This window comes from Tetrao urogallus (genome assembly GCF_951394365.1).
Source record: "Tetrao urogallus genome assembly, chromosome: 4".
Lineage (NCBI taxonomy): Eukaryota > Metazoa > Chordata > Aves > Galliformes > Phasianidae > Tetrao > Tetrao urogallus.
Genome location: NC_136817.1, coordinates 61,928,568 through 61,953,421, shown reverse-complemented (window position 1 = coordinate 61,953,421; position 24,854 = coordinate 61,928,568). Strand labels below are relative to the sequence as shown.

General features: G+C 37.6%; 1 protein-coding gene across 1 annotated transcript in view; it reads left to right on the top strand.

Annotated features, from left to right (window-relative positions):
- DOK7 (docking protein 7) overlaps positions 1 to 24,854 on the top strand; it is a gene marked incomplete at both ends in the record, with an annotated part of 60,052 nt that overhangs the window by 13,335 nt on the left and 21,863 nt on the right. Inside the window, 3 exons of the mRNA XM_079535149.1 lie at positions 1,719 to 1,838; positions 9,065 to 9,172; positions 11,193 to 12,064. Coding sequence (XP_079391275.1) covers positions 1,719 to 1,838; positions 9,065 to 9,172; positions 11,193 to 12,064 — 1,100 coding nt within the window. The remainder of the gene's footprint in view (positions 1 to 1,718; positions 1,839 to 9,064; positions 9,173 to 11,192; positions 12,065 to 24,854) is intronic.

Below are 24,854 nucleotides of genomic sequence, written 5' to 3'. Positions count from 1 at the left end.
ACAGCCTTTAAACATCAGGGAAACCATTCTGTACTGAATGGGGGAAGGAGAAAATAGCTAAGAGAGAGAGCTGAATTTCAAATACCTTCTGAATGCAAATTTTGCACCCAACTTCTTTTAATACAGTTCTCCAACTCTGGCATCTCCTGGAGAGAAAATGTGACAAGGCTGTATATGAGTCAGTACCTGAAACTTTCATACCTGTCAGATTGTGTGATTACTGTTGTAATATCCTAGATGGTTTTTGGTACTGAAGCCATTGCATGTGTATTTGCTGTGAGAAAATGTGGGATACTGTTGATCGGTTAGATCTGAAAAGGAACAAAATTGATTGTTTGACAAAGCAAATTAGGAGTTGGTTCAAACAGTGCAGTCTGGAACAGATTTACACAAAGCAGGCAGGGACTTCAGTTTTACATAAACTGAGAGTGATAAAAGAGCATGGAGCAGAATGTGCTTTCTCTTGAAGTGATCAATTTACCACTTGCCAGCTGTATCTAATTTTCTAAAATAATTTAATGTGTGATCTACCTCACCCCACCCCCTATCCCCCCTTGTTTGAATCCAGTAGCCCTTTGTCAAGCAGATCCATTGCTTGAGTGAAATGCAGAAAACCTGTTGGATAAGACTTGTGTATGCATGGGATATTATAGGGGTGTAAGCATTCTGGTCAAGATCAGTGCTGCTGCTTTAATTAAAATGGACAAAAGTAGCCATTCAACTCAGAATAAGCTAGAGAAATGAGAAGTCAAATTTATGTCCAGACTAAGGGCTCTTAGGGAAGATACATATAAAACTCTATTGACATGGTGATCTGGTTTTGTAGTGTACTTGGCTCTGGTGAACTGATAGCATTTCTTAAAAGCTCTATATAGTAATCTCACTGTTAACTTGGGGTGGGGGGTATTTTGCCCGATGCCTTCAGTTCATTGAAAAGGCCAACTGTGCTGCTTTTCTGTTGCAAGTAGGACTTGGGGTGAAAATTCTCAAATCAAATGTTACATGGAACATTTTTAGTCTTGTGTGTTGTCCCCATAGCTGTATATCATGTGGCTCAGAACTTGTTTGTTTATTTAGCGATTCTCATTCTAATTTTGCTGGGGGCTATTCTTAATGAATGGAAAGCAAAATATCAGAATAGAGCTAAGGGTAAAGATCTGATGACAGCCTGTGGAGTTGTGTTACATTCTGTTTAATAATAGGCACATAGGGCTTAGTCTAGGCTGTTTAAATAAGTGGGAAAATTTATATTATAATCAAACAATATAACCAAACCCTGACCTCTATAAGGGATATAAAAGGCTGTTCTTTGATAAAGTTTGGTAAAAGCAGAATTAACCTGGGTCATTTCAATGAAGACACTTTCAGTAACCATGATACTTGCATAGCTAAGATCAAGTCTACAAAATTCTAGGGGTAAATGAGAATAAAAGACAGACAGCTGTTAAGCATATGGCTTGCATTTTGTCATTGCTCTAGGTGCCTGAGTTGCAGAAAATTAGCATACATTATTAGTTATCTATTGAATTTGTATATTTTCCTGACTCAGTGTATATGCTGAACTCTTTTTTTTTTTTTTTTTTTTCCCCTCTGTAGAGTATGTTTCATCGATTTCTTTTCATGACTTGCACTGTATTTTGATTTGATAGCAAATGTCTTCAACTAAATGTATTTCTAATGTATCCAGGTGAAAAGCACACGTATGTTCTTTCTTGCAGGGGCTGGTGTTTTCTTCCTCTCTTGTGCTGAAGGAGAGCAGATCAGCTTTCTGTTTGACTGTATCGTCCGCGGCATCTCCCCGACGAAAGGCCCTTTTGGTTTGCGTCCAGTGCTACCAGGTTAATATGGGAACTACAGAGTGACTGAGCAAAGTAGGAACTTGCCATGTCTAGCACTTATTGCTCTGATTTTAAGAACAGCTTGCAGACACCAAGGGTGCAGAAAGTGCAAAGCTGTTTCCATTCTAGACATGTTATCAGTACAGATTTATCCACCAAATGTACCCAGTTTCACCCTGCTGCTCTGGCTCATTCTGGTGATATTGCTACCTTTGGCCTTCTCTTGTTTAATGGTACTAAAATACGGCAATTTTAAACTTGTACAGTGCAACTTAGATCCATGTCTGAATTAATATTTTTGATAGTTTAATTAGTTGAAACTGGGAAAACTAACTGGGTATTTTGAATTCATCCCAAACATTTAGAAAGCCTTGCTAACCTCAAAAGATACTTTGTCAGGCCTCAGTTTCAGCTTTGCTTTATACTTTTTTTTTTCTTGGAGTGCAAGGGTTAAATTCCTTTTCCTGTTTCATGGTAAGTATTGCATGTACTGTAATGTTAATAAAGGAAATCAGAATCACAGTGAGCCCTGCTGCCTTTTGACTTAAGCAGATTAAAAAAATAAAATGTTGAGTTGGAGTGACTGTCAAACAGGGTAAGAGAGTGGAAATGAAACTGCAGAAAGTTATCTGGGAATTGGCAATGGGATATAATGGGAATAGAATCCAGGAATTGTGAAGGATGAGGAAGGGTTGGTACAAAATGTTTTGAATTGAAGTGTTAGTTAACAGATGTGTGGCAGAGTTTTATTGCTGCTGTAAGATGAAGGTAATCAATTTGGGAAGGAAACATGGTGGAAGAGATTAGGTCTAGATGTGAAACATTTTAAAGTGCAAGTTTATTAAGGTAAACACAGTAGACATAAGACTCAGTTTGTCTCCTCTTTCCTGAAATTGCAACACTAAGGTAAACAAAGCAACCAAACAGCAGAGCAGGCAGTAACACCTCATCCTTCTAACACCACGAGCTGTGTTTGCATAAAGTTAAGAAGAGTATTCAAAAAGCAAAGAAAGAAACAAAAAACCCACAATGAACCTTCCCTCCCCCTCAACACTGCTGATACTTAAAACTTTGGTAGTGAATGTGTGTTCTTCTGCATTTCTAAAACTTTTCCCAAATCTCTGTTTAGCAAAAATGTATGGAAAGTAATTTTTTAAGAAATTTGATTTTATTTTTTTGTAAGATGATGCATTCTTTTAAAAAAGCTTTTTAGGACCATGTCACATAGATGTAAACTTGCTTTTGCATTTTAGCTACCTATTCAGCTCTGGTGTTCTCCTTTCTTTATTGTCCCATTCAGAAGCTTGTGCAGACCTGTCTAAGGCACATACACGTATACAATACCAGTGATTCATTCATAAACTGACTTTTCTTATCAAGTGTAATGTTACACAGAACACGCTATATTGCTTGAGAAGCTCAAGTCTCTATCAGCTGCATGCTGTATCTGGCAGGAGTATTGGAATTCAGAGAATCTTTTGAAATGGATGTGCTAAATAAGTCACCTATACATCCCAGATAGCTAGGTGTAAATCTCCAGATTGAGGATTCTTCAAAAATATATCATCTGAAAGTGATTTTATTTATGGCAGTGAGGAGTGCTACACAGCCTTAATTGTGCTTTATATATGCAATATTCTGGTTGAAAGCTTTCATAGGGAGAACCCTTCTCTCTGCAGGCTGCCTTTTGAATTTGACTTCTTGCTTTTAACTGTAACTTTCTAACTTAAGCAAGAAATATACTTGAATAACTGCTAAGTAGTCCCAAGAAAGGAAAAAGTGGAGAAAATGACTTGGTGTGGTGCGGGAAAAAAGTCAGTGTTCTTGGGCTCCAATGCACATAGAATAAATATAATTATGCAGTCAGCATTTGCTTAGTTAATCTTCACAACAGGGTAATGAATGAAGCCAGTGGCTTTGTACGTATAGACACCTGACTTAACAATATGGTTAAAAGGTACACAAATATACAGGTATGCAACTAATAGGGAGTATTATCATGATAAAAATAATTCCATTATAGGTACATACGAAATAAAATGAAAATAAAATGGCAAAGAAAAAGAGCATTAGTTGTTTTAAGCACCACCACACAGTGGAACATTTATTTTGGGTGCCCGCTAATTTAGCTTAACTGTACCAAAATACAGTTGGTTTGTTAAAGGCTGTGTAATCAGGTCTTAAAGTTAAGACATAATGTTAAGTTGAAATCCAAAGGTAGTGCACATATCTTTAGATGTTTTTAGGCAGTGTTATATTTTAATAAAGACTCTAAAGGAGTGAAAGGAGGTCCTTTGATGGCTAATTTTTCCTAGCTTCTAGTTGAAAAATAATTGTGGTCACTTAGTCTTTTTTTTCCCTCCCCTCCTTGAGAAGATATTTAGAAAACAAACCATAGAATTCTGTTTTCTTGTATTGTCAGAAGTCTAGATATTGACAGAATACTGAATCACTTATTGCATGGTTTGTAATCTATGCTAAATTTGCATGCATATTATTTGAGAAATGTTTGCTTATCAGGTGTGTGTTGAATTCCTTCTTCTCAATACCGAGATTTATTTTGAATTCCAAACATGAACACAGTGAAAGCTGAACAGTTTATTAGTGATATCTTTTGTTACATGGGAGATCTGTACCCTGTTAATTTGACTAAGGCAGCCTAGTTCTTGCAGGTTGGAAAGACTCCAAGTGTAATGTCAATAGTCTTGATGTTCTTTTTTAATCCTGGAAGCTTTTTCAGGCTGCTTTGTGACTGACTGGAGAATGTGCAGTGCTGCTTGCTGAGGATTTATCTGATGCTCTTTTTTTTTGTCGAAGCTTGATACACCTTCGACCACTGCAAGACAGCTCTATGGCTGCCTTCAGCAGTATCTGTACCAAGTGGATCCTCCTCAAACTTTGAGACACCTTTGCATTCCTCCAGACATCTTACAAGGTGTGGAGATGTTAGCATGAAGGTGAGGGTCCAGGCCTGATTTGCAAATTTGACTACAGTTACAAAGGAAGAAAGAACAGGCATTGAGCATAACTTATCTAACTTTGTTTACCAAAGTAATTAAACAATATTGCATTTTAAAGATGCGTATGACCAAGATTATCTTGGGTAGCTGCTGATTTAACTTGACATGGTACGTTCTTCCCAACAGGTGCTTCCCCAGGAACCTTGGAGCTTTAAATTATGGTGACAATTTATTTGTGTATTACCAAAGTGTTCTAAATCTCCCACGATGAGCAGCTGATGTGGCTGTATTGAATAGCCACCAACGTAATGTAAAAATAAAATCTCCATCAGAGACGTTTTTAGTCCAGCCAAATTTGATTTAAAGCTTCTCCTTTGCCTTGAAGCAGTGTTCAGGAAAATTTCAGTAATTGCCTAAAAGATTTTTCTTTATAGCATGGAATCTATTTCTCATTGAGAAATACAGTTGATAAAGCATTTTCTTAACTGAAAGACTAGTGAATTTAACTGCCTAGATTCCACAGGAGTAAATTATGTTATAGGATGCATTTATCCTGAATTTGGGAAATAAAGGTACCAAATTGCTCTTAGAGTTTTTGGAAGTGCGGCAGGATGTTGTGTGGGCTGAAGCTGCCTGAACTTCCTTGGACAGCTGTCTTGGTACCCATCACATTGCTGCTCTCTTCCTGAGTTAGTAACATGGCAAATTATTCCACAGTTATTTAGAGGCTTTGAGGTACAGCTGTTGACAAAAGAAGAAAACAGCTTGTTTATATCTTTCATTTTGTAAACCTTATTTATAGACACATATATGATATGAAAGGAGTTATAGATCATGCCCTCCAGTTAGGGCTGGTCTCTAAAATGTGACTGCCAGTGACTTCGGTTCTTGATCTGATCTTGTGGGGAAAACCTCCTCAAGAGTAGTAGATAGACTACAACCAAAAATTCTTCTGTGAGAACCTGCTTCTTCTTGGGAATGGGTGTTATCCTTGTTGACAAGAATTCTGCAGTAAAACTGATGAACAGTTGTAATTAACATCTAAGGCTTTTAAGTTTACATATACCTGGTAGGTTTGAAGTTTCTTCTCTAGAAGTCTCCTAGTGTGTAGTGAAAAACCCAAGCTGTTTTCCATAAGACTGAGCAAAGAGGGGTCAGAGCACATAACTGTGAACCCGATGTTCAGGTGGCAGTTTCTATCTCATGAGCCTGTCTACTTCTACATCAAGGGGAAAAATTTAACCAAAGAATGATCAGACCCATTGAAGAGACATTGTGCCTAGAGATTCCATATTGCTGGGTGAAACCTGTTGCTTTCAGTAGCTGTGTATGAGCTGATTGTTTATAAAAGCGGTCGAACATCTGAAATGCAGAATTTGATGATTTACTTTTACAATTTTCTCTCATGTTTACCCCAGGCTGTTCTTACAGGATCAGTTTCTAGACCTTTTTAAAAAATTATAAATAATGTTCTCCTTCTTCAAAAGGGATAATAGTTATTAAAAAGCTGGCAGTTGCATATGTGAAAAATCTATATGCATCAACAGTCAAATTTCTGAGGAAAGTGGAAGGATCGTTCCTACTGGCGGTTCTGTTGTTGCAAGGATTGATGTCCCGTTTTGGTTTGACTCATTTACTGGTCTGTTGTGCCAACTTTCTTTTCAAAGTGTCATAGAACCTTTTTGGACATATGAATATTTAACTAACAGTAGATTATTTGGAGCAGAGGACATCTGAAAATAGATCCAAGCAGCAGTCTATAACAGTTTGCCAACGAGGTGATCCTTGCATAGACCTGTCTGAGTTGCAGCATAGGTGCCGGCGGCCAAATCTGGTATCTACCTTTGGCAGAGATCCACATGGAAGCACTGGGTTTGAGTAAGCAATTACACAGGTTTGAACTAGTCTGTACTTAACATGGGGTGTATTGCAGGAGAAATAGGAATGGAAATCTGAAGAAAAAGGCCTCTTTTCTGTTCTAAAAGTTAGATTCAGGGGGTGCCAGACATTGATATCAAATACTGTTGGAGCTGGGAGACACAGAGGTCACAGGCACTTTTTGAACAGGCATTGTTGCCCTGTCTCTGTTAGCATTTCCAACATATGCTGGTATAGCAAGACTGAGTGTATGCCTGGCTTGTTCTGCTAGTCTAATCCAGTTTGTAGATTGCTAAAGATGGAAAATTTCATTATGTGCAGATGGAAAATTCAGCATTGTCACTTCTGCTGTGATATACTCCCACCTATCCTGGACCATTCAGAAAGGGGGAATGGAGTCAAAGAGGAGAAATATGGCAGCTAGGTGCTCTGATAGTTAATAATGTAGGGATTCCTTTAGAGCTTCAGCTTGCCTGGAAAAGCTGTTTCCTTTGATTGTGAGCTTGCTTTGTATGCTGCACTACCAACATCAAAACGAAGTCTTTAAAAAATGGGATTATTTGGGCTGAAAAAGGAAAATTTTTCTTTCATCTCAACTGTTTTGTTTTTTTTTTTTGTTTTAGTTTGTTTTACCAACTTAACCACAGCAACGTGTAGCCTTTTTCATTCTTCCCTTCTTATTAAATAATTTAGGGATTAAATATTTTTTTGTGTTGATGAAGTTGATTGGATATGCAAAACCTTTAGTTGTGAGGAAACTAATCTGTTTTATCTGTCATTAATTACTTTCTCTAGATAATTACGAACCCTACTAAAACTTCTGCCTAGGGAGGTGGTCACCATCCCTAGAGATGCTCATGAAATGTTTAGATGTTGTACTAAGGGACATGGTTAGTGGGGAAATGTTGGTGGTAGGTGGATGGTTGGAACATGATGCTGGAGGTCTTTTCCAACCTTGGATTTTCTATGGTTCTGATAATGAGCAAGTTAGCAGACAATATCCTCTGTAATTGCTGAATGTGACACAACTATTAGTGCCACTTGAAATCTGTGAGCTTTCTCTTGTGATGATGGTTTCTTTTGTTATCTAGTTTTGTTGCTGTGCCCAGCTGGAAAGAAAATTGTTTATAAGAGACCATACTGTTTTTCTGATGAAAATTATTCCATCTTCTGTATATCTGTTGATCTTTCTTTCGGAAAAGAAAGTACCTTCAGTTAAAGCAGTTTTAGCTGGAAGGGCAAACTCACTAAAATGTATGAGGAAAATCGCCTATATAGCACTGTGTTCAGTTTTGAGCCCCTCCCTACAAGTGAGACAGTGAGGCCCTGCAGTGTGTCCAAAGAAGGTCAATGAAGCTGTGAGGGATCTGGAACACAGGCCTTATGAGGAATGACTGAAGGTACTCTGGTTATTTAGACTGGAGAAGAGGAGGCTTGGGGAAGACCTTATTCCTGTCTAAACTACCCAAAGGGACATTGTAGCGAGAGAAAGTTGACTTCTTTTCCAAAGGTATTTAGTGTTAGGACAAGAGGTAATGGCTTTAAATTGCTTCAAGCAAGGTTCAGGCCAGATATTAGGAAAATTTCTTCTCAGTAAGAGTTGTGATGCATTTGAACATGCTGCCCAGGGAAGTGGTGGGGTCACCATCCCTGAAGGCATTCAAGAAGAGGGTAGATGTGGCACTGAGTGATGAGGTTTAGTGGGCATGGTGACAGGTCAACAGTTGGAGTAGATGATCTTCAGAGCTCTTTTCCAACTTTAGTGATTCCATGATTCTATTTTAGTAGTGGTTTTGTACTTCTATTTTATCTTGTATTGAATAGGCAGACAGAGACCCTTTTGTGATGCTTCATCTCTGACTTCTGGACTTAATAGCCTGCTAAACATCAAACTTGAAAACAGTATCTTTCTAAATAGCTGATCTGGATCAGTTATAAGGGTATAAAATAGTTTATTTATTATAACTGTAACTTTATTATGATTTTTATATTTGTAGGGTGAAACAATTGTAGTCTTGATGAAATTCCTAGTGAGTTCAGTGAAGTCAGGACACATTTTACAGGTCATTTATTAGCTTTAAACTCTTCTAGACCTGTTAATTATTCCAATAGCTATTGCCTCTAATGCTGTGCTTTTCAGGGCTTGTGGTAAGCTCCACAAATTCTAGTTACAATTTTTAAAGTCACTGACGCTTAAAATTGTGACTGTGTTGCATTTCTTCAGGATTCTCTATTTGATGGAAGGATGTCCCAGACGTTTTCCAATCAATGTTTTCCTTCTCTTATAACGCAAAAACAGAATATCTAACATAAAAATGCTTTTTAATTTCTATTCATGTATTCTTTCCATGTCTTTTTTGATTTATTCATTTTATGTTCCTTTTACAGATCCAACTACAAATCCGGCATATTCAGAAGAAAGATTGGCTCATGAAGCTTTGCAATTAGAGAAGCGCTTGAGCTTGCTGTCTCATACAAGTCGCCAGGGCAGCGGAGGTAAGTAACTTCTTTAATTAAATATAGGTGGTATTCCCTTATTTTCTAAGCTGTAGCAATGAACCGTGTATATGTAATTATAAGATGATGAGCTTTAGAGGAAAAAAATAAAATAAAATAATGGTCAACATGTTTCATTTAGGGTATTCTTGTCCTTGGCCGCTTCAGTCACTGCTGAGTAATGTGGTTTGTGACTAAATGCCACTGACCCTTGTGGAAGTCTCTCTTAGATAGAGCTACCAGACTGACGTAATATTGTAATACAATAGAAAAGCATGCCTGAGTTTTTTTTTTTGTTTGCTTTTTAAATCTAGTCTCTGTGGTCAGTTATGTGGCTGAATGAGGAATCACAAAGAGAGCTTTTCATATTCTGTTGAGTTCTGCACAGGAAAATTAAACATTTGTGAGAAATTATAATACCAAGAGTCTCTGTAGGTTTGGGAGGTCATTTGCCTGAATCTGGAGATCTAGACTTTCCCACTGTCTTCGTTCAAATGCAGTTCTAAGCTGTACTTAGGACACTTCATGTATGATTGTAGGAGAGCTTCCCTTCCAAAATTCTAAAATATTTAACTGGGAAAAAGTGAATTCAAAGAAATTGAAGAATCTTGTTATACGTCAGTGTGTGTGTATATGTGCATGTGTATTTCTGCCAGTAGATAACTGTTTTATTCAGGGTAATTTTTTATTAGGGTAATTTTTTTTTATTATTATTTTTTTTTTTCAGACGTTGCTGAGAACTGCACTAATATTTTTGTGATTCATGTCTTCTGTCTAGATGGCAGCATCATTTCATCCCAAGTTGTGCAGGGGGTCAGAAGCTAGTGTCAAGTAGTGGGCACTAAGGGAAAAGAAAGGATTAAATTTCAGAGCATGAATGCAGATATTTTCTGCTAGTACAAAACAAGAATCATTCCACAGAATGTAGGAAAATTGTTCTAAACTTTTCCTATAGCAATTGAAAACAAATAGTTCAGTAGCACCAAAGCTCAGATCTTGATTTTTAGTGGATCCTTCATTTATCTAACCCATCTGGCAACTTATTTCTCAAGGTTTAAAATTAGTTAGAATTAATATCTACAAAATTATCCTGTTGTTGGCCTTGTCTTCTTTATTTTGTCTAAATACAATATATTTAGGTGAGAGTGAAGAAAATAACTTTATGGAGTTGGTACAGGAAAATATGGTGTGTATGTTTCTCATAAAAGCATGAGGACACTTTCATCAGTGTTTAGTTTTTTTCTTCCATATTCTGTCTTAGATAGCTATAGATACTGTAAAAATGTCCTCCTTGAGAATACCCTGAAGAAAAAATCTTGCAGATTGTACATTAGATCTTTTTCTGTATAGATATGTAAATGTAGTAGCATTCTCACTTTTGTTTGTGTCTGTGTTGTATTATTGTCTTTTAGTATGGATATTATGGAGAAATACAGTGTAGAAGACAGCAGAGAACAGGACAATCTCAAGCTTGATTTTATTTTTCTGTTTCTAATGTGCATTTTGATGTCATTCAGATAAGACTTGAGAAAAAGTACCACAATCTTCTGGTTCATTCAATTTCAATAGAAATTTTGAAATCTTTTATATGCTTCTGGATTACATTAACAAGTTTGTGGATTATTATTATTATTTTTTTTTTTTTTCAGAGCACCCTCAGCTATTCTGAAAGCTTGTGACGACTCCCTGTGATATAAGACTGAAGTATTTAAAATAAAGCTAGTTAACTGTACAGTAGTGAAACACCTGTAAAAAGAGGAGAGCTGGCTGCATGAACTCTAAAAATGTAGTCCTGAATGCAGTGTATTACACAGCGTGGTAGGGTTGTGTTAAAAATATTATCTGCCCGTTATTTTTCCAGCAGAGATAGGGATAATTGCAGGAATGATGGCGTTCCAGTAGAAGATCCCTGTACAAAGCAGATGGAATATCAGGGTTCTTTCTGTGTGTACTAGCCCTGCTTCCAGTCTGTGTGCTGTGTTTTAAACATGGGCTGATCTCTTTTCTTCCTTTTTTTTAGGAGATGATCGAAGTCTTTCAAGCTCATCTTCAGATACCAGCCACTCGGATGTTAGCGTTGGGAGCAGATTGACAATTTGGCCTGAACAGTCTTCAGCCAGCACTTCGCAAGAGAGTCATGGACTGGCAGCTGCAAAGGGCATTCATCTTGGGGAAGAAAAGATCCATCCAGAAGGGGCACGTGGCACTGCCAAACCGCCTCCAAAGCCCCTTCGGTCCAGACAACTGCAAGAGATAGGCCGTCAGAGCTCATCTGACAGTGGAATAGCTACTGGTAGTCACTCTTCTTACTCTGGAAGCTTCTCTTCCTATGCTGGGAGCTTGGACATCTGCCATGGCGATGAGTTTGGATCATTGCTTAGCCTGCCATTGAACTTTCCTTCGGATCAGAATTTATGTACTTGTCCTCACAGTGATCCTCAGAGAGGTGTGGGATCAGAGTATCAGGTTCCCAGCTCTCTCAGACATATTTATGATATACCCAGGAGTTTGTTACAGGCAGCTGCTAAAGATGTGCAACCCAAGAGTGCAGATTCCACGCTACCCAAGGACCAGGCCCTGCCTCATGGTGTTAATGATCCAAAACTGCTCCTTCCACACTTAGAAGCACAGAGGGCACCAGAGCACAGCCAGGACAGAGGGAGACCGTCATCCTTACTCCCAGAAAGCACCAAAGACTCAAGTAATGAAGCGTGTGTGGATTTTGTTTCGAGGTGGTCAGATACAAAACCACCAGGACAGGTGTCAGACTCCAAAAGTAGTGAGTTAGCGCCACCTAGTGGAGCCTCAGCTGACCCCTATGACACATGTAGCCCCCACCTTGGGATGACAAGAGCTCTTTTTTCAGCTTGTCCAATCTGTGGTGGACTAAAGGTAAATACCTAACGCTGAGCAGATGCTAACAAGCCTTACTTAATATAGCATGATTAATTTTAAATGGCTTAACTTACAAGTCATGTTATTTCCTTTATCATTTTAATTAAGGTAATTATATTTGTATTGTTTATGCTCAAGTGGAGAGGCTTCATACATTATTTCCTCAAAATCTATGCCTGATCAAGAGAACGCTTGAATAATATAGCCCATCAATCGTTGCTTTTAAATTGACCAATTTTTTTCTTTGAGTGTATGTGAATAGCTTGCAGTGACAGAGAGAGAAATTACAAAGGCACATGAGAGGGCTGAATTTGTCCCATAATGATAATAACTTGGTATGGAGAACACTGACCTGTCTTGCTGCTGGTATTTCAAAAGACAGAAGGTTGAGGCTATGTACTATTTGCTCCTCTTTGGAATGGCTGTAGCATTTTTTTTTTTTTTCTTCATGTTTTTCTTTATTGTTGTAATTTGTGAGCATATATTGCACAAGAAGAAGGCAGATTAGTGAAGCTTCTTACTAGGGAAAGAGAAGATAGTCTGGTTAGCATATCAGTCCAAGACAAATTACCTTATTGTATTTATAACTGACCACTGAGAGATGCTTTAGGGGATGTATTCAAAAATCCATTACTGATCTACTACTGGGCAGTGTATTTACAGGGAAAGTTATCCTTGATCACCAGTCACAGAAGACATGGAGGTTCATACGCTTTTCTAAACACATTTGACAATATCTGTATGTCTTTATTCTCTCTAGAGTTCTTTCTGAACCCTGTTAAATTCCTGGCTTTTTATTGCAGCAAGTTTTTTACAAGGCATGGAGAAAACATTTGTTTTTATCTATTCTGGAGAATACTTCAGTTTTGGTAAATAAGATGAAGGTAAAACTGTCAGAGCTGCTGAAATGATGGTAAGGTCAGAGTGTGTGCTCAAATTAGGAATGTGTGAAGTGGGGATTCAGCAAAGATTTTTGTATGAAGGATTAAATACTATGGTTCAATTGTGTATTTTTTTTTTTTAATTCAGCAGGTGGGATTACATAAATACTGCTATGAAAAGGACTTGAGTGTATGGGAAGCTATAAAAGAAATAAAAAGACTTAAGGGGCAGTTTTCTTCTTGTGGTGTGTTATGCATTTGCATCATTGGCTGTGTTCATGTCTGAAAACAAGAAAATCCTTTGTGCCTGAGGTGCTTGTGTAGCATCTGCCTCAGCAGTGTGAGAGGACCTTGGACATTGCCCTGTATTTGTGTCATTTGGGAGGCAAGAAAATGCTTGAGTAGCAGGATAAGGTTGTGTCTACATTCACTGTTAGGAACAGTGTTCTTCCAAGGCCACCTTTGCAAGCCCCCCAGTTTCATTTTGAAAGTTTGACTGGATGCAAGGGCTGAGGTTCAGCCTCCAGCTTCTGCTGTTTTTGAGCTGAGGAAAACAGTTTCTGCTGCTGGCTTTTTGTGGAAAAGTGGAAAAGAATGCGTGAAACCGATTCCTAGAAGGTCTCTACTCTGAGAAGAGCAAGCCCAAGATGGCTTTGTTGTAGCAGGGGAGAATTAGCTGGCATGGAGTTAGCTCACATGGTCTAAATGTTTCTGGGTGATCTCAGTTGTCACTTCAGATATGCATTTATTGAAACTTACCCTGGAAGTCTGTGGCAAACAGGCAACTGAAAGTAAGGATTCTGTTCTATTAATCAGAACATTTAAAGGCAAAATTATGCTGCTCCTCTTTTAACTGCCTGTTCACTTCCATGACATACGCAGCCAGATCTTTTTATTTTTATATATATTTGTGTGTATACATATAAAAATATCTTTTTTTTTTTTTTTTTTTTTTTGTGAAGAGCCAACAGGTTTCACATTGATTCTAATTACCTATTAACATTAATTAGTAAGAGTGTCAGGAATAGTCGCTATTTAAGCAAATTTAGTGACGGAGAGACACTGATAGAACATTCTTACCGACTCTTTTTTTAATGGTGTTTTCACATTATGTGCATGCTTGTTTGTTTTTTCTTTCTTTTCCCTTTCTTCTACTTGACTGGAAGTATTTGGGAAAGAACTTTCAGTAATAGGAATGATTGGACTCGCTTTCACTTTGGAAAGAAAAAGTGACTTTTAGGTACATTGTCTTAAACTGTCAAAATAAGTTCTTTTATCAGTATTTAATGGATGCTTTGTCTGGCTTTTCTCATGCTGAATACAGTGAAAGCACAAATCTATGTGATCTAACTAAAAATAATAATTGTTTCTCATGCTTTGATCAGAATTAATTTGAGATATGGTTAGGGCCAAGAGAAGTTCATTTATGAATTAATGAGACACCAGGTTTCACACTGACTGGAATTCATGTTCAGAAGGCTTTACTGGGCCAGTGTTTGGAGTGCCTTTGCGATTTCAAATTAAGCTGTTAATTAAATTGTGGTGATGTTTTTTTACATGCCTACTATTTAAAGTGAGTGAATAGTAGGAAGCCTGCAGCATGAGTAAAACAGGTATGCCTTTGTTTGCTACCTTGGATGCAATCTATAGCAAATCAAGGTTAGGTTTGGGCATGTCATCTTTGTTTTGGAGCTGAGAGAAGCTATGTGAAGAGCTGGAGGCAGGATGCAGTGTGATAACACGCATATGTGGAAGTGATGGTAGCATTGGTGATGGGGATTGTCTAGATTAGGAAGCACCTGCTCTGCTAGTGGCAGAGTTGATGATGAACACAGAGGGATTCAAACAAAAAAAGGAGAAGGAAGCCTTTCTGTTTCACTGTGGATGAAGAATAGCACAAGCATGAATGAAACTACTAAATTTTGCTTTTTTATTTTTATATTGTATTTCATAATATGCGTTGGGGATTAATAAGCAAATATACAGGGTGTTTTGCTTTCTGCTGTATATGACTGTAGTGTGCACGTGATGTCCCTCTTTATAACCTTTGCAAGACGTGCCTTCTGCTATGCAATTTTTGCCTAGGTGATTTCAGTGCTATAGATTAATGCCCAGATGAAATCTGTGTGTATTTTAAGAATGTTTTAAGCTCAGAATGTTGGATTGCTGTGGGATTTCTAAGTAAGCTACCGAGATTTATTATTAGACTTATTCAATTTTCAGCTACTTAGTTGCTATTAATTTGAGGAATAGCATTATACTGTACTGTTTGTTGCTCTGTAACTTCATTTGATGCTGTAGTTTGAGAAACTGTCAACACTTTTTATAGGGTGTCTATTTTTTTTTTTTTTTTTTTTTTACACCACCACTGTTTGTAAATTTTCTTAGAAGTCTGAAAAATAAAATCCTTTTCCAACTGGTTTTGTCCTTTTCCATCTGACAAATACTGCTTTTCTTTTTTCTTTTTGTCCCCTGACCTTCACCTTCTTGCAATTTGAATTAATATGGGATGATTATGGCTGTCTCTTCTTACTGCTCAGTGTTGTGTTCAAATGAATGAAATGTTGACAGCTCAAAACGTGCCTTTCAGTATAAATTACTTTTATGCATTTCTGTCTTACTGTAAATTCATATTTACATTAGTTGGAGTTCTTGTGTACAGACTTGTTTACAGCTTCAGTAGTAAATCTGTCATGATAGAGGAAAAAGGAAAGCATCATTTTGTATGTATCTCTTATTATCAAACCTGCACTGGTATTCAGCCACCTGAATATTTTAGTTGATCATTTAAAAATGCCAAGCTCTCCTTGGAGACAGTTGTCTTAGATCAGGAGCAGATCTACCAAAATCCTCTGTGATGTTTGTATGTTTCCACTGTGCCTCAAACTTTGTAGCACCCAGCATGTCTGCAGAGCCGAAAGCTCTGAATGGCTAAGATCTTCCTATGCAGCACAGGGAGATCTGACACCTGTGCTGGGGGGATGTGGATTGCTACTTACATGGGGTGCTGCTTTGATTAGCTGATAGGAAATATAACTCATTTAGTCTGTTCTGTAGAAACTGCTTTATTTTGCATTGCACTTTGCATGTGCATGTATGTACTGTGATCCTTGAGCAGGCACTTAGGCAGCACTATAGGTCCCTGCAGGGCTTTTTAATAAAATGCAACCTTTGCTGAGTGCAGTCTGTGAGTAGACCCAGAGCTATGAATATCTCTGTTTCTGTTGTGCAACGTAGACCAGGGAGATGATGCACAGAGAAGGCTAGATCTGCTTTCCATTCTTGCCTGGACTGATCTAACCAAGTCTGTGAGCTGCCTGTGACTGGGTAGGGAATGCCACGTCAGCCTTCTAATCTTGCAGAAGACTCAAACTTGGATTTTCTCTCTTCGTTGTAGATGCTGCTGCTTTTGAGAGCAGTGAAGCGTAAACTTCTGTTCTGCGAGATGCAGCAGCTGCAGGCTACTTTGTTACATTCATGTAACTGAGAATGGTCTTTTTTTTTTTTTTTTTTTTTTTTGGCTTTTAATCAGGTAGTAGTATTAAAGTAGATACTTAAGCAACCACACTGTTGCTATATACCACTTAAACACAGCTTTGCTTTTCCTCTTGCAAGCATTACCGCTTTCTCCACGAGGTTTGAGCATCTTATGCTGATCTTGCAGTGTGTTTCCTGCTTTCTCTTAAAGCGGAGGAACATGATTACTAATAATCACACACCATACATATTTATTTTCAAAGGTTTTTTTTTTTTTTTTTTTTTTTTTTTTTTTTTTTTTAATATAGATCTATATTGATGTGTGATGCTGTAACATTTTATGCCTCCTGTCACCTTCACAAAAAAGCTCCATGCTGTGTAAATCTTCGGCTAAGAACGATGCATTTATAATCTTTTATGTTTCTGTTCTTGCTTGTACTTCTGTTTTAATCACAGAGCTCTGGGCAGTTAGGCAACTAACGCCGTCAAAACTATAAAAGGAACAATTCACACCTCATAAGAATCTGGAAGTCAGGAGAGCTGGCATTACTGACCTCAGCAACAATGTGTTTGTGAGGCTCTCTTATGTTCTGGCGACTGCTGATTCTGGGTGCTCTTAGCTTTTGGCATGAACTAGAAAGCTTGCTTTGTGCTTTCTTTTTGGGTTTAATTCCATGTATTATTTAAGTCCTGACTGTGAAAGTTAATCCTGCAGTTAAGTGCACCTGCCATCACGTGTCACTGCTTAATGAAGGAAGTGTACACGCTAATAATTTCATATTACATTTTGTGTAATTTCGTTTACAGTTATTGTAAACAACTTTGAAACTTCTGTGATAGTGTTGTATTTTCTTTTTTAACTTTGCATAGATTTGAAGAGATCTTTAAAGACACTGAATTCCCCACAACAGCTTTTTGAAATAGAAGATATCCCTGATCATTGCTGTCCTTGACAATGAAATGCAGTCATTTTTGGTGCTGTTTATCTGTGCTGACAAATGCATCCAGCACCATCCAACCCAAAGTTTGGAGCAAAAATGTATTCTCCAGTTTAAACTGACAGAGGAAAGGGGCATGAAAGAGGTAAGAGGAGTGGCAAACTCAGAAACTGACTTATTTTATTTTCCTTTTCATAGTTTTAGCTAGGGCTGCCCTAAAGTTACTGCCTTCCTCTTAACTGAACTGCTTTTGGGTCTGCTTATACACTGTTTAGAGCTGTCGCTTATCAGCAGTTCACAGAGAAAGGAGGAATTATTTTTTTTTCCTTGCTGTTACTTTGTACAACGCTATAATGCTTATTGGCAATAAGCTTTACTCCCATATAAACAAGAAGAGACACAGCTTCCATTTTACTTTGCTATTGCTGATAAGAGCTCATGCAGTTGACCAAATGTTTGCCTAAGGAGGTCACCTAATGGAAGTGACTTTGAATTTGAATTATTGCAGTGAAATAGAAGACATGCCCATCCTACAACATTTGTGCAGATTATTTTTGCCACTTACCTCTGATCTAAATAATAATACTGCTCTTGGCACTTCTTGAGATCAGACATTAAATGAAATACATACTGTGTGTCTGCAGTGGGGAAGGAAGTGCCTGCCACAGAACTACTGGTAAGTGAAATGGTAATAATGCCAAGATGGCATATTTTCTACATGCTTTGAATGCAGACAGCATAGCTCAGCAGAACTCATTCTTTTGAACCAAACAGAAATGTTGCTGGATTGCTTTTCTGTCAGAGTCTGTGAAGACATTGATAAACCACAGTATTGACCTTTCATCCATTGGTATGAATAAATAGGAAAAGCTACTTCCTACTATAAATAGAATCAAGCTGGATGACAGCTTTTGTTATTACTACAGCTGGCCACTACTTATTCCTCTGTCGGGAGCAATAGCTTTTCAGGAGAGAAAGAAGGAGGTGGCTTCCAACAATGAAAGCTGGAAAAATTACTCCCTTTGGAATGTAGGGTTGTTGTGTTTGTTCTGTTTTGTTTTTTGATCCAGTTGTAAAGAGACTCATCAGACTGCTGGCAGTGTGGCCAAAATGAAAAGGGAAAGGTTTTTTTTTTCTCTCTTCCCTCCCTTTTTATTTTTTTATTTAAATTAGAAATCCACTTACTTCTGGAAAGACAACAACACAACAACTACAGAATCGTATAAAATATCAGCAGACAACATTTTCTGTTTTCATTTTCAAAAAGAGAGAAAGTAGAATTTACCTGCAGAGGCAGGCACAAAAAGATTAGGAATAGGTGGAAGCTCAGATGGAAGCAAATATAACTACAGCACCAACCCAGACTGACTCTGAGATTTGACTCCCAAATAGTTTATTTCCTTCTGTAATATGGTAAGCAAGGTCACTTAAAAACAAACAAACAAACAAAAAAGTAAAAATCACTTGGCAATTATTTCTGCAATATGATGGTAACATTTACTAATATTTTATTTTTAAGATCACAGATTGAAGAAGGCTATGCAGAAAATACTCTGCTTTGAATAAAATCTACTGATACCACAGAAATTGCACAGCACAGGGAAAGAATTGGTGAATGTCAGCAGGATAGCAATCATTCGGGTGGGATATCTGGAGGTTTGACAGCAGCTTACTGTGAGTAGATGGAAAGAGTGAAAAATAGATGCTCAGTAGGTGTAGGACCTTTCCTACCAACCCTTTTTCACAGAGCCACTTAAAACTGGAAATGTATGAATTTAAAAGGATGAAATGTGTTCCAACTAAATGACACAAACTTTATTTTTTCCACAATCTATGGCATTGCATGTGAGAAGAACTAGTTCTGGTAATGCAAGGTGCCTGGTACGCTTAATACTTCAAGGTATTTATGGAAATACCATCAGGCAGTTTGATAACATCCCATATGGATTTGTAGTCTGATCAGATCCATATGGGGTTGAACAGGATGATCTCTAGAGGTCCCTTTCAGGCCCTACAATTCTGTGACTCTGTGATAAGGTATCAGTCATATGAAGAAATTGTGTTATTGATGAATTCTTATTGTTTCTAATATGAAAATTTAACCTTGCACCTAGTGATAAAGATCAAGCAATGTTTTCCAATGTTGTCTTAGTAAAGTTTCCAATATTGTCTTAGTAAATAACAGCATATGGGTAGCCAGCGTGGTTTTTCACACTGATTAGCAAGATAGCAGTTGTGTCAACAAACCTACTGAAGATAAGATTCTCTATTAACTGTTCCACAAAAAAATCTCACTGAAATGCATTTGAAGAATGAATTGTTGAAGCATATTTATATATTCAGAACAGAATGAATACTTCCACTAAACATAAGGGCTTGTCAGTATGGGTAATCCATTCTGATACGGAAAGAAAACCAACGCATGTTTGACAAAGTTTCCAAGAAAGAATTTGTCCTGCAATTTATGTATTGCTTTGTTTAAGGCAGACTCCTGGTAAGAGCTTGTGATGATGAAATGCAGATGACAGCATTTTGGGCAATCTCTCACTTTTAACTGAAGTTGAATCCCAACACATGCGAGGGAGGTAAGAAGTTGGAGATTTAGACTGGTCTAGTAATTTTGGGTTATGGTCTTTATACTATGGGTCCAACCAACTTTGGTCAGTGCATCCCCATAATACCTACTAGAATAGTATTTACTTTCCAAGTCTATTGTCAGGATTGATCAGTTTGTCTGCAGTGATTTGAATGTGGAGAATTCTATTCAAGTACTAAATAGGTTATTAAATTTGATGTTTCCCAGGCAGCAGAGAGAGAGCTAGAAAGCCATTTGCCTTTTATTTGAACTGTGAACAGGTAAGGAACTCATTAATAAGAGTCACTAAAGAAGAAATCAATCTTCTAAGATGGAGCAGTTCCTATATAATTTTTTTTAAACTGCTGGGAAGCCTATCACTAACTTTTATAATTTCAGATAGCCATCTCCCAGTGAATTCAAGACAGAAAAGTGCTGATGCTATGGATATGCTAGTTCGCAGAAAATTTTTCTGTCTTTTTGATGTCTTTCAAGAACAACAGAACTGAAAAGAAGTTATTAATGAAGGAACCTTTGCACACAGTGGATTTAGAGTCTGAAGATATGGCAGTTGAAAACTAGTTCTTTATAAACATGGGATTAATCAGGGAATTGAACTATTTTTTAGCATTAAGAAATGTCCAGGGGGCAGCACTGAAATTCAAGCAAAGCTTGAGGGAGGAAAAAAAACACATAAAAGCTGACATCATGCTTATCAAAAAGAGAATTTCTGTGTTCTGAGGAAATTTGCCTTCTCAATATCTGCAAATGCATGTATTGCGCCCTTAAATTACTATGGAGAGACTTGTTGCATCAAATCTAAGGGTGCTTGTTTTGTTTGTTTGTTTAAATAAATAAAATCATTTTATTTGTTGTTATTTGAGGTGAAAGGCAGTTTTACCTGTATAGAGAACAGGTGAAATTCCAAATCTTCTTCATTGTGTGAGGTGTAAGAGTAGATAGCCACAGGGAACTTCTGTAGCAGCTCAAGCTCTCTGAAGAGCTGCAGTTGAATATTTCAGCTTGTCAATTGACCCATCTTAACAAGTAGATACTGTTGAATTTCTGTGATGCTGGTTAAACTCAGACCTAAGTGTAGGAATTCTGGGTCAGAATCAAGATGGCACAAAAAAATGTTAAAATTATTGCATCTGAGCAGTTGAGCCAATCTTTTTTACAGTGTAAAAAAATAGCTTTTCCCCCCAATTTTTACTAGTTTTTTTTACTAGTTTCATGCAACATTTTCACTACCCTTCCTCAATGATATTGTGGGAAGGGGGACTTCCTGGATTCTGGCTATCCTTGCTGTTGTAATAGCATTCTAACTGTTGAAGGACCCCTTGGAAAAACTCTGACTTGCTTCAGGGAGTAATCCAATTCATGGACATAAGAGTGGGGAAAATGTTATGTGGAGCTACCATTCCTTTCTCATCCTCTGTGCTTCAACTCCAACAATATTTGCTGCATCAATGTCTGTAACAGTGCACACTGGTTTTTTTTTGGTCTGCAAAAGTTAGACTGAGGCTTTGTAGGGTGTGTGGGGATGTTAAGATCCAAACAAGTGACTATTAATGTGATCTCTGTGATAAATGATTGCCAGGATGGGGTGAGTGAATACCAGTGTTATGTACAGATTCTGGGCTGTACCAAAGATTGTCTTTTGCTCTGCATGTAAGCTTCCCTTTTTCTGTATTTCCATTTTCCCTTTTGTAAAACAGGATAGATGAAAGAAGCCATTGTGAGCAACTCTTTGCTGTAGCATCACAATCCCACACAAGTCCAAAGGTTAGAAGTAAAAGGGGCTTTGAAATTGACTTTGTGTTCCTAAGCCTTGTCACATGAGGATATCAGACTATTCACAGTACAAACTGCAGCAGCCAGCTGTCAGTCAATTGAAATGACTGTTTCAACAGCTGGGAATCAGTGGGACATGAGCTCTGGCTGTGTTCCCTCTCCCCTACCACATCCTTTGCAGCAGTTTGGATTCTCTGGAATCCTCTGCTAATTCAATGTTGATTGGAAGCAATTTTGAATGTACAAGAAATTCGACACTGGAAAATATTAAGAAAATATAAGCCTTTTCCAGATCTGTCTTATTGCAAGGACAGAGAAATGTTAAGTGGGCTGTATCAAGGCTTGTAACTGAATGCCTGAGTCCTCTGTAGAACTAGCAAAACTACTGGATGAAGTTTGCAAATTCAACTCATTCCTTGAGACTCAAAGTCAAGCAGAACACACGTGCTATGGAGATAACTGCTATAGAAAGCTTTGGAAAGCTACAGAAATCATTATACCTAATAATTTATAGCAGTGCTTTCCAATGTGGGGAAGGTTTGCGAGCAGCTTCCATGCATAGTTAAGTATCTGTACGCTTTGAAGATGTGATGCTTAATTATAGTTTCATTACCTTTGACAAACCATAATTTCGGTGATGGCTGAGCTTGTCTTAATCTTACTATTCTGAGTTTTCTTTCCCTTGTTTATCTTTTTAGTGCCCTCTATTTCTTTCTAATAATGATCACTGTTTATCTTGTTAATTGTTTTTCAGGGAAAAGTTGACTAATCTTAGCTGTAAATATGGGATTGCAATTGAAACAGAAGGAAAATGAGTGCAAAGATGGTATTTCAAGGCTTTGATCTTTGTTCTTCATAGGTCCATAAATAAGCCCACTCTAGTTCTCTCTGTGTGGAGCAGGATGCACAAGGATTCTTTTCTTTCTGCCTTTATGTGGAATGGGCTGGAAGGCGGGAATCAAATAGCTAATGTAATGCAACTTGGCATAGTTCCTTGACTGCAGAACAGGCCCCAGTATATTTTTAGAGCAAGTACAAGCTAAGCTCTCAGTGTTGAACAGAACTCTTTGAGGGAAGTAGTAGCAACAGAGTGTTCTTAGAGCAGTCGCTAGGTAAATATTTCAAAATGGTAATAACAGCTTAATGTAAACTTCTCTCTCTCTTTCTCCTTGAGAATCTGTAGATTTGATTTTTAGATTTTTAATTTGTTATTAATGTTTGGGATTCTCCTTTGCTAGCTTTTGGAATATTCTATATTTCATCCCTTGTTTGTCACTTCAACTATGACAGTGTAGTTGAATCCACAAGTTGCCTTTATTTATTTGCAAAAATTTCTGATTTTTTCCAAGGTGGGTGGCTTAGTTTTAACATCCTGTTGCAAGGAGAAAACTTGCGTAAAAGGAAAACTTTCTTTAATTTTGATAAGAAGTGAAATCAATTTTCTGCTAATTGAGAACTGTTTAACGAGCGTAGTTGTGCTGGTGTAGAATACTTTTCAGTACAGTTGCAGAACTATTTTTCAGTGAAATATGTTAGATGTTTCTTACATGAATTAGTTTAGGTTCATCTCATTTCCCCATCAGAGAAGAAATAGTTCTGTGTCAATAAATTATTTGAACTTTTTTCTTACATGTCTCTTCAGGTGTAAATTTACATAAATCACCCTTTTCCTAATCAAACATCTGAATCCTTTTGTGTGTGCATATCTCTCTCTGTGTGTGCATGTCTCTCTGTTAACGACTGTCCTTTAAATTAGTATTCAATCTCTCCCTGTTGAACAGTATTTTTCTATTGACTTCTAAAATCTTGGTATGGGCAGCAGAATTCTGTTATTTCTGGGATGTGCTCTTTTAAGAAAGTGTAGGGAAACACTTCTCATTTGTCACAACTTCCAAACTGCACAGCTATTTCTGTGGTACTGAGGTGCTCAGTGGTGGCACTGTTGATCTCGTGAACTTGAAAATACAAAAGGAAGGGGTCATGTGAGGTGCTGCATCTGGTCCTACCCTTTACCTCTTCTGTTTCTTTTACGTGCAGAGTGAGAAGAATGGGATGCAGACAGCATGCTGCTAATTATCTGCAGAGTGAACTCTGTTCTTACTCATACTTAATTTACCGCCATCTGAGCCTTATTTTCAGTGGTACAGTAGTTTTATCTGAGTCTCTGCCCTGAGTGGATTTCATTTGTACAGAAAGGGTGGAATTTCATGGATCTGTTTTACAAGGAAGCTCAGGCCAGCAGATGTGGGGAAATTGAATGTATTTTAAAGGTGGAATGCTCTTGCAGTAGTGTAATGCTACCCTCTGTTGGAAATTAGAATATCTGGAGTATAAACTGGAACACATAGGGAAGTGAAAACTGTTTGCATGCATGCCTTCATTTCCACTGTACACGGATGGGACTTCAGAAATGTCAGTCTATTTAAAAGGGCATGCTTGGTGTAAATAGAAAAGCTTTTTACCTGAGCTATCGTAACTGATTTTAAAACAATCTCCTTTTCATGTTGAGACACAGCTGTAGGCATAGGTGGTTGCAATTTTACTGTCTTTCTGTGAGAATACCAATATATAGCCCCCTATAATCAATGCTGATTTTTATTGCTCATAAACACCTATCTGTTCATAAAGTCTTTGCTTCGTTTGAAAGGAAAATACATTGTTTGGGTTTTTTTTTTTTTTTTTTTTTTTTTTTGCGTGGCTGAAGTTGCTGTGTACACTATTCAGCAGTGTTATGAATAACAGCACTCATCTTCACCTGTGAAAACATGAATGGTTAAATCAGTGCTGTGGGTTGCATTGCCATGCCTTCAACAGCCAGAGCAAATACCTATTTGAACTTTTTTGATTAATCATTGCAGCTGGATTTTTTAGGAGAGGTGGCTTGACTAATGAGATTGACTGAGCAAGGCTCTGAGAAGGGGAAAAGGGAATGGGATGTTATAATGAAAGCCTCCTTAAAGTGTTGACAGCACTGTCTTGAGTTAGGAGATTTCCCAAGTGTCCTAAGCTTAAAAATTAATTATTTTCATCAAATTTCAGAATAGATCATCTGCTTCTGTAAAGCACAACAGCTGAGCTGCAGTTGGAGGGAAGGTAGTGTACATGATTTTTATTGCCTGGAG